Raw genomic sequence first — 16,403 nt, 5'->3', positions numbered from 1 at the left:
AACGATGCCGTCTATGCCGTACTTCCGGTTTCTCCACTGTCCATCGCAACATCGCCACAGGTGACGACAGTATTGATAAAAAGGCTCGTTCGCCCCTCCAGACATCTCTGCGGCACCTTTCGTTTGTACACTGTATACCCGACACAGACATGCCTACGCATTATACATATATATATATATATATATATATACATACATGTAAATATATATATATATATATATATATATGTGTACAGGCGCCCTCTGATACGTGTATATAGACAAGTATGAATGGTGACCTCTAGCTACAGACATTTGAACAGTGACCTTTTACCTTTTCTGTCGCTTCTCCCTCGCTCTCGGCGTCTTCAACCACTTCCACACGATATGAAGGAATCTTCGCACATCCGTGCTACTGAGCAGCCCCTTTATTCCTCTTCCTTTGAGGCCCCGAGTTTTCCCTTCTTGCCGGTTTCGCTTCTCATCATTTTCAAACCTCAAACAGCCCCAGGTAAGGACGCGTGCTCCCTTTCCCGAAGCACTTCGTCTGTGTTGTCTCTCTGGTCTTTCAGAATCATGTTTCTTCCCTTTCAGCCTCTTGCTTCCTGCGTTCTCTCTCACGTGCATCTCTTGCCGTGCTGTCTTCTCCCGCGTGTTCTTCACGGTCTTCAGGCGTCCCGCTAGACTTCTACCGTACTCCCTCAAGCAGAGCCTCTTTGCAGGTCTTACACTTCTTCCTTTCGCTTACTCGTCCGGCCCCCCGTTTGCTTCTAGGCGTGGCTGCGACGCCGAATGCGCCGATGACGGCTCGGGCGAGAGAGGGGGGGCATTTGTGAGCCGCTGGACTCTCCCCAAGATCCTACAAAAGCAAACGGCAAAAGACGGAACCAACGGTAACCGCCGGATATTCGGAGAACACATCGCATGCGTAATGCGCTAAGAACCGGCTTGGCGCAGTGCACCCAAGCAGAGAGCAACTCAACGGGAGGGAAGCAGTCACTTTCCACTCCTTCGCGTCACAAACACATGCACGATTTTTTCGTAGAGAGAAAGAAACATGCCAAAGATCCACTCACATTCTCGTGGCCCCGTGAGCTTTTCAGCGACTCTCTTTACCTTTCACGCACCCCAATTTTCGCTCCTCGACTAACGGGAGAAGGCTACATATAAACAAGCAGGAAAGGGGACACCTGCCCAGACACAGACCACCCTCCTGGTTCCTCTATCGTTTTCCCCTGCGTCTGATCCTGGCTGTTCTTTCCCCGCTTCATGGATGTGCCTGTCTCACTCGCTGAGCTTCGGGAGAATAAGCGTCGCACGGTCGACCTTGAGGAGTTGCTGGAGGGCGTTGACCGTCGCGACTGCCGCAACTGTGTGAGCCTCGCTCTCCGTCTGTCTCTCTTCTCGCTTCTCTTCGTCGATTCCCTCACCGTTTGGAGACACATCTCGAGGTTCCGCCCGACTCCGTTCTCTGGAACTGACTCCTCCAGTGCCTTGATTCGGCGGGGCTTCATCACCCCCACCTGGAATTCCCGTTTCGTCGTCGCCGCTTTCCGCCGTCTTGGGGCTGCCTTCTCTCTCTTCCTCCTCGTCCTCGCCCTTTGCCTCACGAATCGTCGGCAGCGGTGGAGAGTAGACAGAGTGCTGGAGAGACACCAGGAGGTTATGCTGCTGGAGGAGATGCTTTTGTTGCTCCTCTAGCAACGCCTGCTGCTCCTGACTCTCCTTGATGAGACTCGCGACAGCTGCCTCAACCTGGGCGAAACGGAACCAGGCGAAATCCGAGCGTTCTCCACTCCACACCCGACTTCAACACACCGACACTCCCGCGGGGCACCCCCCACACAGTACCTCCCCCTCGACCTCTCTCTGTCTCCTACGCCTATCTCTCCGTCTCTCGATACGTGTCACTATACCGCTATGTATTTCTGTAGGGTCTGGATATGTACATGTATAGTTATATAGATGTGTCTAGCCGTGTATTTCTGTATGTATGTATGTATGTATGTAAGTACATGACTATGTGCATCCTGCTTAGATGTGTGAAGCTGCGGAAACACGAGGAGGAATGCGGCTTCGAGTGCAAGTCTGGAGACAGCTCTTCGCAGTCGGTTTTTTGTGCGTCTCACCTGCGCAAACGTGGCACCTGCCGTTGGGATTTCAAGCATGTCACAGAGAATTCGGAAGAACCCTGCAAGGGCATCGACCTGGACGCGAACAGACAACACCACAGACGGAAAGCAAATGGGCGAAAGAGGACACATCCTCGACATGGAGACGCCTCAAAGACATGTGCGCAAATCCACCAAGCGAGCAGCTGCCTGCACACGCTGGCAACCACCACGCTTCCTCGCTCCTGCGAAAAAGCGAGCGTCAGTTCGAAAGAAACCAACTCTCGGTGCAGTTCCACTGAGAGCGCGTTTTCACTGCGCGCGGCCACTTGGACAGCGACGTTGCTTCTCGTTCTTCGGTCTTCACGTTTCCCTTCCCTGTGACTCGGTTTGGCTTTCGCCGCGGTTCCTCCCCGTTCATTCTCTGTGTGTCGTCGTCCTTTGGATCGTTTTCGTTTGCCTCTCGGTCAGCACCTGCGCTCTCTCTCTTCAGTTTGTCTTGGGCTCACCCTTCCTAGAGCTGCCTGCACTTTGCTGGCGCACTCCTCGGCGGTGGAGAAGGCGAGTCGCTTCCGCAACGCGTGCATTAGCTCTTTCTCTTCCACTCCGCCTCGCGAGCCGTCGCCCCCGCTTCCCACTTCTTCTCCCCCTCTGCATGCGTCCGAGGCATTCGTGCTCGCCGCTCGCCGCCCACGCGAGGAAGCGCGAGGAGCCAGGAGACACCTCAGGGCTTGTGTCTCCTCCTGCGCCGCCTTCTGGAACAAGGCTGTCGCGTCCTGGTGTTGCATGCGGAGGAGCGAGAGTGTCTCCTTGACGCGTCGTTCGCGCGCGTCGTTTCCCGAGACGGCAGAGGAGGAAGAGCCAGCAAGCTGCGCCTGTTGCAGGCGCTGAAACTGCTGAGCGTGTGTGTCCTGCATGTCTTCGAGGTCTTCCTCGAAAGCAGAAAAGGAAAATGCCGCGGAAGACCGCGAGTGCGTCCCCGCGAGATCGCGCTGGACGGCCTGCGCAAAGGCCCGCCGCAGCTGCAAGTAGTTTTTGTGCTGAAAACACAGGGGCGAGAGAGACCGGAGGTCAGGGCGAGAGGCGCAGTCAGAAGCAATCGGTCTAAAAGCACGGCGGGCGATACATGAAAAACGTGGGAGCAGCAGAGCAGTTTCCGGGAAGAACGCAAGCGTCGAACGGCGAGTCTTCACATCAACTGCACAGGAGTCGAAGAGGAACCTCTCTGCAAGGAAAAGCTCCAACATGTGCACGAAGGAGAGAGAAGAAGACGGAGAAAAGAGAGCGAAGAACCGGAGCAGAGGCGAGCGCGGATACAGAGCAAGCGAGAGACGATGAAGAGGGAGACAAGGGGACACCAAAGAGGCAGCGGAGAAGGCACGGAGCGGAGAAGCAGAGCCCATAAAAAGGAGACAGAAGATCAGGGAAAGATAAGAGAACAGCAGCCGCAAAGCGTGGATGAAAAGGGGGGACAGAATGGAGAAAATTCGCTTAGAGGAGAAGAGAGGGCTCACCGCATGGCGGGCCGTGCTCATGGCCACGAGACTGGAGAGGATGACATCTGCCTCTGAAGCGGCTGGCAGCCTTCCCGCGGCGAGAAGGGTAACGAACTGAAAGGATATCAAAAACAGCGCATTCGAGGCGGAAATCAGAAACGCCGGATGTGTGCTGCGGCGAAATACGAGGAAGGTGTGCAGCAACAATAAAGAACTTCATTGCCTGTCCTTCGGATAGACCACAACCCGTTGAGGAGGCGAGAAAGAGAGCAGTCAAATAAACGCCATATACCGAAACTCCGACACGGGAAAATAACAGAGTTCCCCCGTTCGCAAGTGGAGAGCTGGACAACTTCGCGTCCCTCACGAAAGCAGCGCAAGGCCGCATGCAGGAGGCAAAAAAGAAGCGTTCGCCTGTTCGGCTCCATACGTGGACCTTGAAACACGCCAGGATAAACTTGCGTTTCCGACTGTATAATTCCATGTTCACCTTTGGAACTACCAATTCAAGCGCAGCCTCCGGTTTCTTTGCACATATTCGCCGCGACAGATTTTCCACCCTAGGTATAGATCCACGACCAATGCCTACGCAATTCCACTGTCACTACGTGCGAGAAGGTGGCCTGTGGAGACGGGAGGCTGAGTTTCGGCGGGTCTCACCTCGAAGAAGCGCTCAAGAGGAGGCAGCCTGTGAGAAGTTGCTGCGACGCGCTTGATGGCTGCGGGGAGCGTTTCAGGATGAGAGCAGTTAAGGGCGAGACAGCACCTCTGAAGACAAACCGAGAAGCAAAGGCGACACCACACATGTGTGAGAGAGCGCGCGGCTGTCAGGAGACAGTTCGTCCCGCGAGAACAAAGGAAACCAGAACGGCCCACAGCCACCAGATGAGGAGGAGAAAAACGATCTACGCGCGAACAAATCGGTATATATAAGCACACCACGATATGGCACCACTCCGCCGGCATGTGTGTTGTAAAAAACAAGCCAAACAACAAAAAATCCAAGGTATAGAATCAGCGTACACCAAGTGACCTCTACATAAATCTACATATACCCATATGTATGCCAATATGTATGTATGGGTATATGTATATACATATGTATAAATATGTATTTATCTTTATATATATATATATATATATACCTTGTGGACAGGGTTGGGCACGAGACGTAAGCAAATTTACGTTTGGAATGGGACATTCTTTCGCCATTCTTTCGCTGATGAAGAGAAACGAGGGCGATACATCGGCTGATGGCGGGGTCAACCAGTCGACGAAGGAAACGAGAGGCGGACGGTGAAAATCAAGAAGCGCCTCTTGCACCGGTCGTCCTTCTCACCTGAAGAAGAGCGACATGTTCTTCGTTTCTCAACTCGACTGTCGAAGAGCGCAGTTTATGCTGAAGGCGATCCTGGCGCATGAGGCTGCGCGGCTCCGCACGTCGCCAGCTCTCCTGTTTCTTCGGATTCAACTCATCCTGGAAAAAGAGAAGGCAAAACATGTACAGGCCTCCACGGGAGCTCGACACGCAAGCATAAAGAAAGCAGTCCACCCCTTATCCTTCCCCGCCACCTTGAACCTTCCACCAGCATCTTTATGCCGACAAAAGCATACCTATATACCTATGTACACACATATAATCATTCTGCCCCTATATATCAATGTAAACGCATGTATACGAAGATCTAGCGAGCGGACCTCTCGAACTGTTCTCTTCCACCTTCAGCAACACCTTGAGAAACACCTATGTATAATATGCAAGTATTTCCATATATGAATATATGCGTAGAGAGACAGAGGAAGAGAGAGACAGGAAGAGAGAGAGTGGAAGAGAAGGAACGAAAGAGAGACAAAAACAGAGGGGCCTTTCCCAGGCACACATGTACTTTCAATTGCGAAAAAAAGACCACCTTCCCACTCACCTGGAGGTCGAGGAGTTGCTGCTGCAGCTGGCGGTGCGCCTCGTTTGTGGGGCGAGTGAGGAGATCGGCCTCCAGCTCCTCCACGCGACTCTGGAGCTGAAGCAGGAATCAAAGGATTGCGAATGCAAAATGATCAAAACGTCGACCGCTGGTCGTGAAGCGTCGCTCGTTTCGCTTTTACTGCATCTCACGGCCGTGGCCGGAGAAAAAAGCGTAAAAAGAAAGCTCACCTCCACAATGCGCACGCGAAGCCGCTGTGTTTCCTCTTCATCGCGGCGCGACCGGGCCAACCGAGCTTCGAGCTGCAACCAGTCAACGCAAACGTTCAGCAGCCAATACGTGCCATACCATAACCGAAATGATTCCTGCAGTTGCAAATCCACAAACTAAAGACACCCACAAATAGCCACAAAAAACAGATACATTTATATATATATATATATATATATATATATACATATACATATATATATATATATATATGCATCCGCCTCCATGTGGACAAGGAGGGGTATATAACATAGCAGGCGATGGGCATCCCTCGTCAGGACGTGGAAGCGAATCACGAGGAACTATGTTACACAACACAGGATAATGTGCATAAGCGTGCACAGGTACTGAGGGACTATACGCGTACCAGAGAAACAGATGCAAATTTAAAAGATATATGTACATGTATACACGCAAACATATATATATATATATATATATATATATATATATATATAAATATGAACGGGGTGTCGCGATCTCTCTGTTTATTTTGGACACAGTGGCTCACGCGTATTTTCTCGTCTTTGACTTGTTCGAGGACGCGGCTCATGTGGATGTCTGGTTGGACGCATCCGTTTAAGAGGGGGAAAGATCCTTCGCCTCCGTCGCTTCTGTCCCGCATCCGCCTACCCCTTCCCTCGGAGCAGCACGAGAGAGAGAAACGCGTTCGCGCATCGAGACACCCAGCGTCTCTCTCCCTCGTCGTGAACGACGCCGCCAGGCTCCGGGACCGCCTTTGCGCGGCGTGGGCGACCGCCGAAGGCATTCCCCGTCCGTCGCTCGCGGGGCTCGGCCCCACTGCCGAAAACCCGCTTCTCTCTTCTTGTTTGGCTTCTTCGCCATCTGCGTCTCCCCTGAAATCGACGGTCCAAACGGAAGACGCTTTGTTCTCGGCGTCCGCTGACAGGAGCGACGGCACAGATCCAGAGACGCGCGTTTTCTGGGAGCGGCTGCGTCGAGCCGCCTGGTGCTTCCGTTGCTCACTCCACGTCTCAGGATGGGTGTGGACAGTTGTGAAGTGCATGCAGGCATCTCGCTCTTCGAATTCGTCCAACGGCGCAAGAGCCCCTCGTGAATTCCGGTCGCTTCCAGTGCCCCGGCCTGACCAGCCGGTTTCTCTGTTGCTCTTTTCCGCCTCGACGGCGAGCGCTGAAACCTCTAGGGCGTGCGAGAGGGAAGCGATCTCCCGCTGCAACGCCTTCACCTTGCCTTCGTAGTGCTGCGCGACCTCGACCAGCAGCTTGTTCGCGTTCTTAACCGCCAGCGCTCCCCGCTCCGGTCGCCTCGTCAACGTCTCGTGTTTCTCGCCTCTCTCGAGGCGCCGAGAAGACGCAAAAGGCCCGGACGGAGACACCAGAGACTCCAGGGCGCGTCGCGCACGGGTCTCCCGCGACTGCTCCTCCCGAAGGACCGTCTCCAGTCGCTCGGCGAGCCGCTCCTTCTCGAGCTCTTTCTGCCGCAGCTGGTTTCGATGGAGTCGCGCCTGACCGCGGAGAGCCTGTGCCGCCTTCTCCGCTTCTTGCAAGCGTGCAGCGAGACTGGCTTGCTCCGCCATCGCCCCTGCGAGCTCCGCCTTCTCCCGCTCCACTTCGGTCACCCGACTCCGAAGCGACGAGATCTGGCCACACGACGACACGAGCAAAACCGCGTTCTCAATGAAAGCTGAGTTGAACGTGGGATGAAACATCTCTACATATGCACGTAACGTAAATATACATATGCACCCGTATTATTACGATACACACGGTGACACACAAAAAACTATATATATATATATATATATATATATATATATATAATCATTTGCGTAGGTGGTATGCAGACACACAGACATATATGCATATGTGTATAGAGAGTTACATGTATACGTGGGAGAGTACTTGAACGTTCACTTCTACACACGGGGGGTTTGTCCGGGTTCGACTGGTTGTGGAGGAGGGAAGTGTGTTTCCATTCTCGGCTTTCCGCGGATCGCACTCGAACTCTCACATGTGTGCAAGTGTTTCTGTGTTCGACTTTTCATCGGCTTCCTCGCTCTTCTTGCGAGTTTTGTTACCTGCTTGGCTGCCACGTCCTTCTCTTCCTTCAACTCATTACACTTGGCTGTCAGTCCTGCAGCTGTGGCAGCTTCTCTGCGCAGTTCGCCCATTCGTTCGCCTCGCGTCCGATACGCCGCAAGTACCTCGTGTAACTTGTCGGTCATGGCTTCGAGGACGCGGTGTACATACACCTCAGATTGGATGTACGCCTCATCCGTTGCGTTCTTGCTCATGGTCCCTGTGTCCCGAAGAGACAAGTGTGCCTGGTCGTTAGCCGCTCTCGGCGTCCGCCTCTGCTCCTGTTCGCCACCGCCCAGTCCCTCAAAAGGCTGCATCGCTCTCCTTTCCACAGTTTCGTCCTTTTCTCCGTTCTCATCTCCAGTTCCTCTTCCCATTCCGTCTCTGTGCTCCGTCGACGGGTGGGATCCTCCATTCGCAGAAGCGTACGCAGGGGGGCCTTGATTCCTGACGCGGCCCCCAGCCGCGTGGCCGACCGGTCTCGCCGCTGCTGCTGGCGACGGTCTCTCGTCTCCGCCTTGAGACATTCTTTCACCCGCTCGAAGGCCCCGTCCGTCAACCCCACCCTGCGAAAAGCCAGGCGCGAGGGAGGCCGGAAAGTCTGCATGCAAGACCTCGAAGCCCGCCGCCACAAGCTCGGCGTTCACAAACTGTACCATGGGAAGAATTTGCGCCACATCGTCGTCGATGTCTTCTTCAAAATTGTCAAGACGGTCTACGTCTGGGCGCCCGTGAGAGCCTGAAGCCGGAAATGCCGACATGGAGGTTCGGCAACCAGGTACTCGGCTCTCGGTCTCTGCATGTGCTCTCCAAAAAGCCCCGGCGAATCGCCCATCGTCGGAATGGGCAGCGCCGTCCCTCGACCTAAGCTCGAGCTCTTCGGCCCGACCCTCTCTGCTCGCTGCCGGAAAACGAGAAGGGGACGTCGTCGAAAAGCCGTGGAGGAATTGCGAGGAAGGAACGAGTGGAGCGCCGACTTCCACGGACCCAGATGCTGTTGCATGGACTCTGGGAGTCTGAGAGAAGTGATCGAGGAAATCTTCGTGGAGAGCCTGGAGGCTCTGTTCAAAGGGACTGATCTGTCGTCCGCGGAAAGGCGTTGGCTCTTCCCTTCGCTCGAAGCTGTACACCGCGGCGCCGGAAGCTCCTTTCCCCTGCGATTCCTGGTGTACATACACCTCACCACTGCGAGCCAGGGACTGGAAGGCGGAAGTCCGCGTAGTCGTGGAGAGGAACTCTGGGCGGCCATTCGCGTCTCGCTCTGTCGGATGCATGATCGACACGAAATACGGGTCGCGGCCTCGCGCATGCAAAAAGTCTTCCTCCCGCGGCGCCTGGCCCCACGTCCTTCGCCCTGTCTCCTCGTCGCCAGGTCTCCAGCATCCTTCTTCGTGTAGGTGTTCCGCCTGACCAGCCATCGGAACCGCGTCTCTCCGCGCGAACGGCGACGCAGACGAGAGCGTAGACGCATGCAAAGTAGCCGGCCGCGCGTGATTAGAATTTCGAAGTTCTTGCGAACATGTGGTGTCCCGCTCGCCTTCTGGGCCCCGCTCCCCCCATAGAGCCGGGCCTCCTCTTTCCGGGGAAAAGACGCCGCCGTCCCCTTCTTCACTAGCTTCGGCCCCCTGCTCCTGGTACTGCTGGGCTGCTGTCGCCGCTCCAGGGAGCGGTCTGTGAGGCGCGTTTTCTTGGAGAGAAGAGTCGGGAAAAGCTGCGCCTCCTTCCGTCTGTACAGCTCCTCCTCTGCCGGCTGAAGTCGCGGCGCCTCTGTCCCCGCAGCCTTCTTCAGTATGGAAAACATGTCGAGGAAAGGCAGAAACGGAAAGACCATTCTTTGCATCTCGAAAAGAGTCAATGCCTGGATGGACGAAACCAGGGTGAGCAGACCCGCCGCAGGATTCTGTCGCCGCCGCCTCGCTCTCAGCACAGCACGAAGACGCAGAGACGGAAGGGTCGGGTCGTTCCCCGCGGCGCGGATAGTCTCGCTGCCCGGTGTCAACTGTCTCGTCCCGACGCCGGGGTGTAGGTACACCTCGCCCGGCATCGAACTCAAGGTGAGGGGACATCGAGCCCGTAGCCGGGGAGGTGCCCCCAGAGTTCGCTCCAGTTTCTCGTCTCTGTCCCCGATCTCTGAAGGGGGAGAAGAACGAGAAGGAAAAGTGGCCGCGGGCAGCGAGGCCGCGGTGGTAGAGGGACGAGGGCGAGGACGAGATGCTCTTCGAGGAGGCGGACCGGAATGAGAGGGGCGACGGCGTGTTCTCGGTGTCGGTCGCCGCCGGCGCGCCGAAATCGGCAGTGCATGCGAGTGGGTGTTCCCCACGGCCTTCGGTCTCTCGGCGAGGGGACAGCGGAAAGGGCGAGTGCCGGAAACCAGGCGGAGAGAGCGGCGGGCTCGAATCCAGCCTTGGAGTCTGCTGGGGCTGCAAGGACGAGAAACCCGAGTGAGAAGAAGAGTGGGAAAACGCGTCACGCTCGAGAGGGTCACTGCGGGTCTCTCTGGAACGATCTCCCCGACGATCTTGGTCCTCTTCTCTCTCTGCCGCCTCGATCCCCTCTTCCCACCTCGCTCTGACGGAGCTGTCTTCCTCCCCTCTCTCTTCCTCGCGCGCTCCTGCACTGCTGCATGCAAGGGTCCGATCTGAAGGCCACTGCACCTCCGGGGCCGCGACGGATGCGCCAGCCCCTCCGCGAGGTGTCGCCTCGGCCTCCCTTTGCGCACGCTCCGGTTCTGGCGTCACCCGGAACGCATGGGCGGCGCCGTCCACCTGCTTCCCTGCCTGCGATCGGGCCGGCGGCAGGGCGAGTGCGGGCACCGGGTCTGCGGTGTCTGTACGTTCCAACCTGTGCGCTGCGGGGTGGGTGCCGAGCAACGCAGAGCCTGAGAGCCCGGATGGCGGGGCCGCAGTGGACTGAGTTCTCGCTTCCGTGAAGCGTGAATCTACAGAGAGGAAGAACGGCGACCGAGCCCCTTTACCCGGGAAGATCGCTCGCTCGGTAGCCATCACCTGTGAATCGTGGGAAAACAGCATCCCGTGTCCCATCTGCGAGAGAGAAGAGAACTGCGTCCCCTCCAGGCTTCTCCCTCGCAGCACTCGAGCGCTGCCCCGCCGTCTCTGCGGAGAGGAGACAGCCGGAGGGGAGACACGCTCCGTCTGCGGCGAGTCGGGAAAGGCCCCTGGCTGCACAGTCGAGTGGAGCCCAGACGAAGAAGACGACAGCGGTTCTGAAGACACAGAGATAGCATGCAACTGCAGTGATAACACGAAGACGTACCAGAAGAAAGCAAACACTAAGACTCTGGCGGCGAGCGTGAACTTCTACGCCGCGGACTGGCGAATGAAGGCTAGAACAGTCGGTCGTCAGGTAGCTACATTTCTGAGTGCCCAGTTCCGTAGACCTCAAGTACGCGCACATACACATGCATATACATATATATATATATATATATGGAAATTGGGAAAATCCATGGGGGAGGATCGAGTTATTCACTTTTTGTGAGAGTGGTGAAACGGGTAGGCGGATGGATTGCTGTATAGACCTAGGCATTCTCCTTCGAAATAAAAGGCCTCTGTAAGACTTCAACACGCAGTGCTTTCTCAGGTCAACCTCCAGGCAGCACGGATCCCACACCTTTTGGCTCAGACACAAAAACAGAAAATGACAGAACGCGACGGCCGCTCACCCGATCCGGCAGTCGTGCACCTGCTAGGGTGTTGTCTGGGGGCTTCATCGGCCTTTGCCTCTCCCTGAACGCCGGCCTCGTTCCCCCTTACCCTCCTTCCAGTTTCATCTTCTCTGCCTGTCTCTCTTTTTCTGTCGCCGTCTGCGTGCTCCAAAAGCCAGCTGCCGAGAAGCGGATTGGCGCCTGAGGCTTCCTTCTTCAGGCGCAGCGCGTCTTCCTCCGTCAGATGCATGTGAGGAGCGGAAAACGCATAACCTTCGGCGACGCGGTCGCTCGAGGTGGGCTGCGCTTCGTCCCGTCTTCTTCCAGGGTCAGGTTCCGCTTCGCGCCACGCAGACGCAGCGAGCTCTTCTCTCGGAGGCGGCCGACGTGACGGCAGGGAAGCCGCGGTGGGGTCGGCTCGCCTCCCGTGAGGTGTATGTACACCCTGAGGCGGGTACGCGTCAGGCGCTTCTCCCGAGAAAGCAGCGCTCTGCGGCGGATGCACGGAAGACGGTGTATATACAGCCGAGTCTGGCTGCACGCCAGCAGCTGCGTACATGACATTTTCCTCGTCACTTGGCCTCGGAAGCCCCGCGGAAGAGTTCTGCGGCCGCGGCTCACTCAAACTTCTTTTGCCTTCTTCTGGCTTCTCCCTCGCAGCCACCACAGTCGACGCGCGAAGCATTCGTTCCGCCTTTTGAAGGAGTTGACGTGAACGCAGGATTTCCGCCGCCGCCGCATTCGTCGGCGACGGGGCAGAGAACAGATTTTCTTTCCCTCTCCCGCCGTCGCTGCGCTTTCCGGGGCCGGACCGCGCCTCTCTCCCGCTGTCGCCACCCACCCTCGCGTCTTCCATTCTTCCCAAGTCTCGCCCTTCCTCTGCCTCCCTCTCCCCGCCTCTCTGGAACCGAGAACCAGCAAAGGGCCCTTCGCCGTCCGCTGCAAAGCCGCGCGATTCGTTCCGGGAAAAAGCAGGCAACCCGGCACTGCGAGATGAGAGTCGGTCGTAGGATCCCTGGAACGGTTCGCTGGCGTCGTGACCGTCTGCATTCCGATCTCCTGGGCCCCCGGCGGATGGATAAAATGCCATGTACGAATGTGTCTCGGCTGGTTCCCCGGCCTCGCCTTCTCTCGCGCCGCTTTCCGCCCTCGCTTTTGTTCCACTTCCGGCTCGCTCCAGGTTCTGCTCGACGTTCCCCCCCACGTCTCGGTTGCTGCTGCCGGTTCCTTCTCTCTCTCCCGCGAACTGTGGCGGGAAGTCGGGGCTTCCAGCGCCGCTCGGCGGCGGCTCGAGCCTGTGCGGCGACGCCGGCGTCTCTCCGGGAGTCTCTGCGACAAACGGCGGCGCAGGTTCGGCAGCCGGCGCGGGCTGGAAGGCCGTTTTCGCGTGCCTCCCTGCGAGGAACGTCGTTCCCTTGTTCATTCGCACCAGGTGGAACGGCGTGTCCAGCTCGCTGAGCAGCAGGGGGCCTCTTCCCGGCGTGCCGTGCAGGCCGCTGAAGCGCGACGGCGAAACTGAGAAGGGCGTGCGAAGTCGAGACACCGCGGGAACCATCTGCACAGGGAGTGCAGCCGGCTGGCGGGCCTCGCCCGCGGCGCCGGCGACACGGTCGCTGGGTGTCTGGGCCGCTGCTGCGGGCGAGGCAGAGTTTGGGGCGCGGAACGGCGTCTGCGCGACTGTTTTCTTCGAGAGAAGGGAAAGGGACGAGGAGCCGATTTTGCAGAACGGAGACTCGGGAACAACCGGCGGAAACGAGAAGGAATTGCGCGATTGACGAGCAGAGGTGCATGCGTCCTCCTTCGAGGCCCGCGCGTGACGCGGCCGCGGAAACGCGTCGCCGCTTCGACCGGCCTCAGATGCACGAGGCTGCATCGCGGCCACGAAGGAGCGTTCGCCTTCGTTTTGCCGGAATCCCATAGGCTGCTGCGGAAACGGCGAAGGCGCCTGAGAAGGAAGCGCAGAGTCGCCGCGAGGCGGCACTTCTCGAGGCCCTCGCCACCCTTCTTCAGCGGTGGGCGCCCACGAACGGAAGGGAGAAGACGAGGGCGAGGAACAGAGAGAGGGAACGGGGGAGAGAAACGGCGAAGGCGGCTGGGCTAGAGGAGAAAGAGAAGAGTGTCGGAAATGTGAAGGCGACGTGGCCTCCCGATCATCAGAAATTCTGTGCGAAGGCATTGAGAAACGACCCTGCGGTTCCTCTTCCCTCAACTCCCTTCCCGCCTCATACGTCGCCATCGCCGACACCATTGGAACGTCTCCTACGGGGGAACCCCTTCTTCTGTTGGCGACGCAGCCGCCTTCTCTCAAGCACTGAATCTCAACAACCTTTCTCAATTCTCTCGTGAGCCCGGGCCCTCGGAAAAAAACAGACTCGTCTTCCTCGGGGCAGCATCGACAGGCGGTCTCCTGCTCTTCAGAGGAATACCTGCTGTACCGAGAGAGAGACCGCGCTCTCCGCACCGCGCATGTTGGTTCCGTTCCTGAGGATCGAAGGCAGAACTGTGCATGCAGAAAGGATAACCCCTATTCAGATGCACGCCACTAAATATTTTTACGGATGTAAGACGGATGTTCAAGGCATCAACCAACTTGGGCGTTGAGATGCGTCAAACCTCCACGGACAGGACGACTCGATTGTGGGAAGAGGGGAAGAAGAGACCAAACCAGCTCCGATTTGCACCTCCCGATAGTGAAAGAAGAGAAGAGAGGGCGGGTCTTCTATCCCTCAGAAGCTGTCTCAGTGACCGAATGAGACAGCAAGGCAAGGAGACAAGGCCTTCGCTCGTGCACTGCGAAGGGCGTTCTGTGCTGCCTGGTGCACATGTGAGTAATGGAAAGAAAAGCGACGGCGTCGCTAGCTGTTAAACAACAATAAGGACAGAAAGAAGAGGGGAGATTGACAGGCGCCAGTTCGCTCCCTTTGGGAGCTCGCGTGGAAGCATAGTTCCTCTCTGGGGTGTATGTACACCCGGAGGATGGCACAATGGCTCAGGCTGAAGGCGCATGAAACGGCCGAAAGCCACCAGCTTACTCCACGAATCAAGATACCGTTGACAAGAGAAAAGAGGAAGGAACCCGACCTAGAGGCCGCGTGCAGTCCCGATCGAAAGGCAAGTCCGTGGAGGACCTCGGACACCGAGAGTCGCAGTGCGGGTCTATCGACTGGGGTGTACAGGCACCTCCGAGGCTGAGGAAAAGTCAGGCGACAGGAACATGAAAGAAACGGAACGACAGAAGAAATCTGGCCGGACGCCTTCTGAGGCCTTCTGCAGCGGCCTCGAGTTCTCAGTAGAACTTTTGCAGAAGGCAGCAACAGGCCGACAGACGGCTAGTCCCATGCCCGAGAGAGACAAGTCTTCACTGTAGTCAGTGGACAAGGAAAGTGCCACGCCTCTGCGACTAGAAAAAATCACGCGTGTTTCCAGGTTTCTCACGGATGTGACGGTCCCGGGACGGGCCTTGAGCCGATGGGCACGCAGCAGTTGCATGTAGGGAGAGAAAAAGCAAAGAGTTCAAAGAAGTCGAGGCCGTCGTCCCCGACTGTCCGAACACAGTGAGATAGCAGCACTGCAGCGGCTCAGATCTGTTGTTGTCTCACAAACTACTAGGAAAGCGAGGCTTTGTCAAGTCAGCTTGTCTCACTCTGCAGAACAGCCAAGACAGCGCGTTTTTTCTCACAACGGGCGCTGTCGCGCTGTCCCTGCAGTACTGCCTCAGAAGTCGGGCCTCCACGGCGTTATCCGCTCCTCGATGCCGCAAAGGCCATGCTTTCCTTCTATTTCGCAGCGGCGCGGGTGTCCTTGTGAATTGACATGTAGCAAAAATTCGACTTTTCTTGGCGAACCAAGACAACAGATCCGGGAGAAAATGCAGCGTGCATGTTTCGCTCTTTTCTCAGCTTCACACTACCCCCTGCGTTGCCGTTCACGGCCGCCTCACACCCCCCCCCCCCCCAGGGTGTCGTGTGCAGTCCCTGAGAATCAGTTTCCCCAACCCTCCAACCCAGGAACCCACCTATCCCCCCTCTTTGCGGCAGCAATCTCGGTTTTCCCCTGTAGCTCAACTGCGGTGGCTGTGGTGCAGATGGTGTAGATGGTTTCTCCCCTTTATGCAATGCTCTGTGGCAGCCTGTTCGGGGTGGATTGGCATGGCAGGTAACCAGCGGCAGGCGCGACCTTTTTCGGTTGTTGCTAGGCTGGTCGGTGGAGAAAAGCAGTCGTGAGCAGAGAAAAGTGCTAAGCCTCTGTGCCGCTAGGGGACACCGCGGGAGAGAATCTACACACTCCTCCTGCTAGTCACGACGCTCACCCTCCTCCGGTGTGTCTGGTACACAATACTCCGGGTGGCGTGCTGGCCCGAGAGGAGAAAAGGCGGAAAAGTCGAGAAAAGTGGAACTGCCAAAAAAGACGACACACTTCCCCGGGAGGAAAAGTGTTTTGTGTAACGCGCCACGCGGCAAGACAGACGTGCTTGCGTCCCTCGCCCAGACTGTTGGGGGGACTGCCGGACGGGCCATCCTTTCCCCTGTTTTTCTTATCGTTCCCGTATTTAACTTGTCTGTGCAGCGTCTCGTCTGGCTGTTCGTAGCAACTTTTTTTTTCAGCCGTCCAGATGTGCCGCCCGGGAAAAACCTTCCTGTCTCTTCGGTACCGCGATCGAATGACAACGAACACCGCCTTCTCTCGTGTCAGTTCCTCTGACCGCACACGCGGCGGCTCGACGCACCGGGGGCCCTGAGCTGGCTTTCTCCCGACTTTCTCTGTCCGCAAGACTCACAGCAGAAACAAAGCAGTACGCGCTCTTTTTTGCCTCTGTTTCTGACCGGCGTCTCACAGCCCTCGGTTTTCAAAGGGGGGACAAAGGCTGAATAGAACTGGGCTTCGTCGTTCCCGCGGCGGCG

At 56.9% G+C, this 16,403-nt stretch overlaps 1 protein-coding gene across 1 annotated transcript; it reads right to left on the bottom strand.

The window, feature by feature from the left end:
* Positions 1-723: 723 nt before the first annotated feature.
* On the bottom strand, positions 724-13,750 carry NCLIV_063720 (conserved hypothetical protein; the record flags this gene model as incomplete). The annotated part of the gene is made up of 12 exons (XM_003885923.1): positions 724-838; positions 1,268-1,734; positions 2,109-2,186; positions 2,600-3,130; positions 3,605-3,700; positions 4,247-4,354; positions 4,926-5,063; positions 5,509-5,604; positions 5,739-5,894; positions 6,290-7,399; positions 7,838-11,061; positions 11,521-13,750. The coding sequence occupies 12 exons, from the start codon at positions 13,748-13,750 to the stop codon at positions 724-726; spliced, it is 8,349 nt and encodes a 2,782-aa protein (XP_003885972.1).
* Between the last annotated feature and the right edge of the window lie 2,653 nt (positions 13,751-16,403).

Source organism: Neospora caninum, chromosome XII (genome assembly GCF_000208865.1).
Source record: "Neospora caninum Liverpool complete genome, chromosome XII".
Taxonomy (NCBI): domain Eukaryota; phylum Apicomplexa; class Conoidasida; order Eucoccidiorida; family Sarcocystidae; genus Neospora; species Neospora caninum.
The sequence above is the reverse complement of the archived record's forward strand: the minus strand, read 5'-3'. Positions and strand labels throughout refer to the sequence as shown.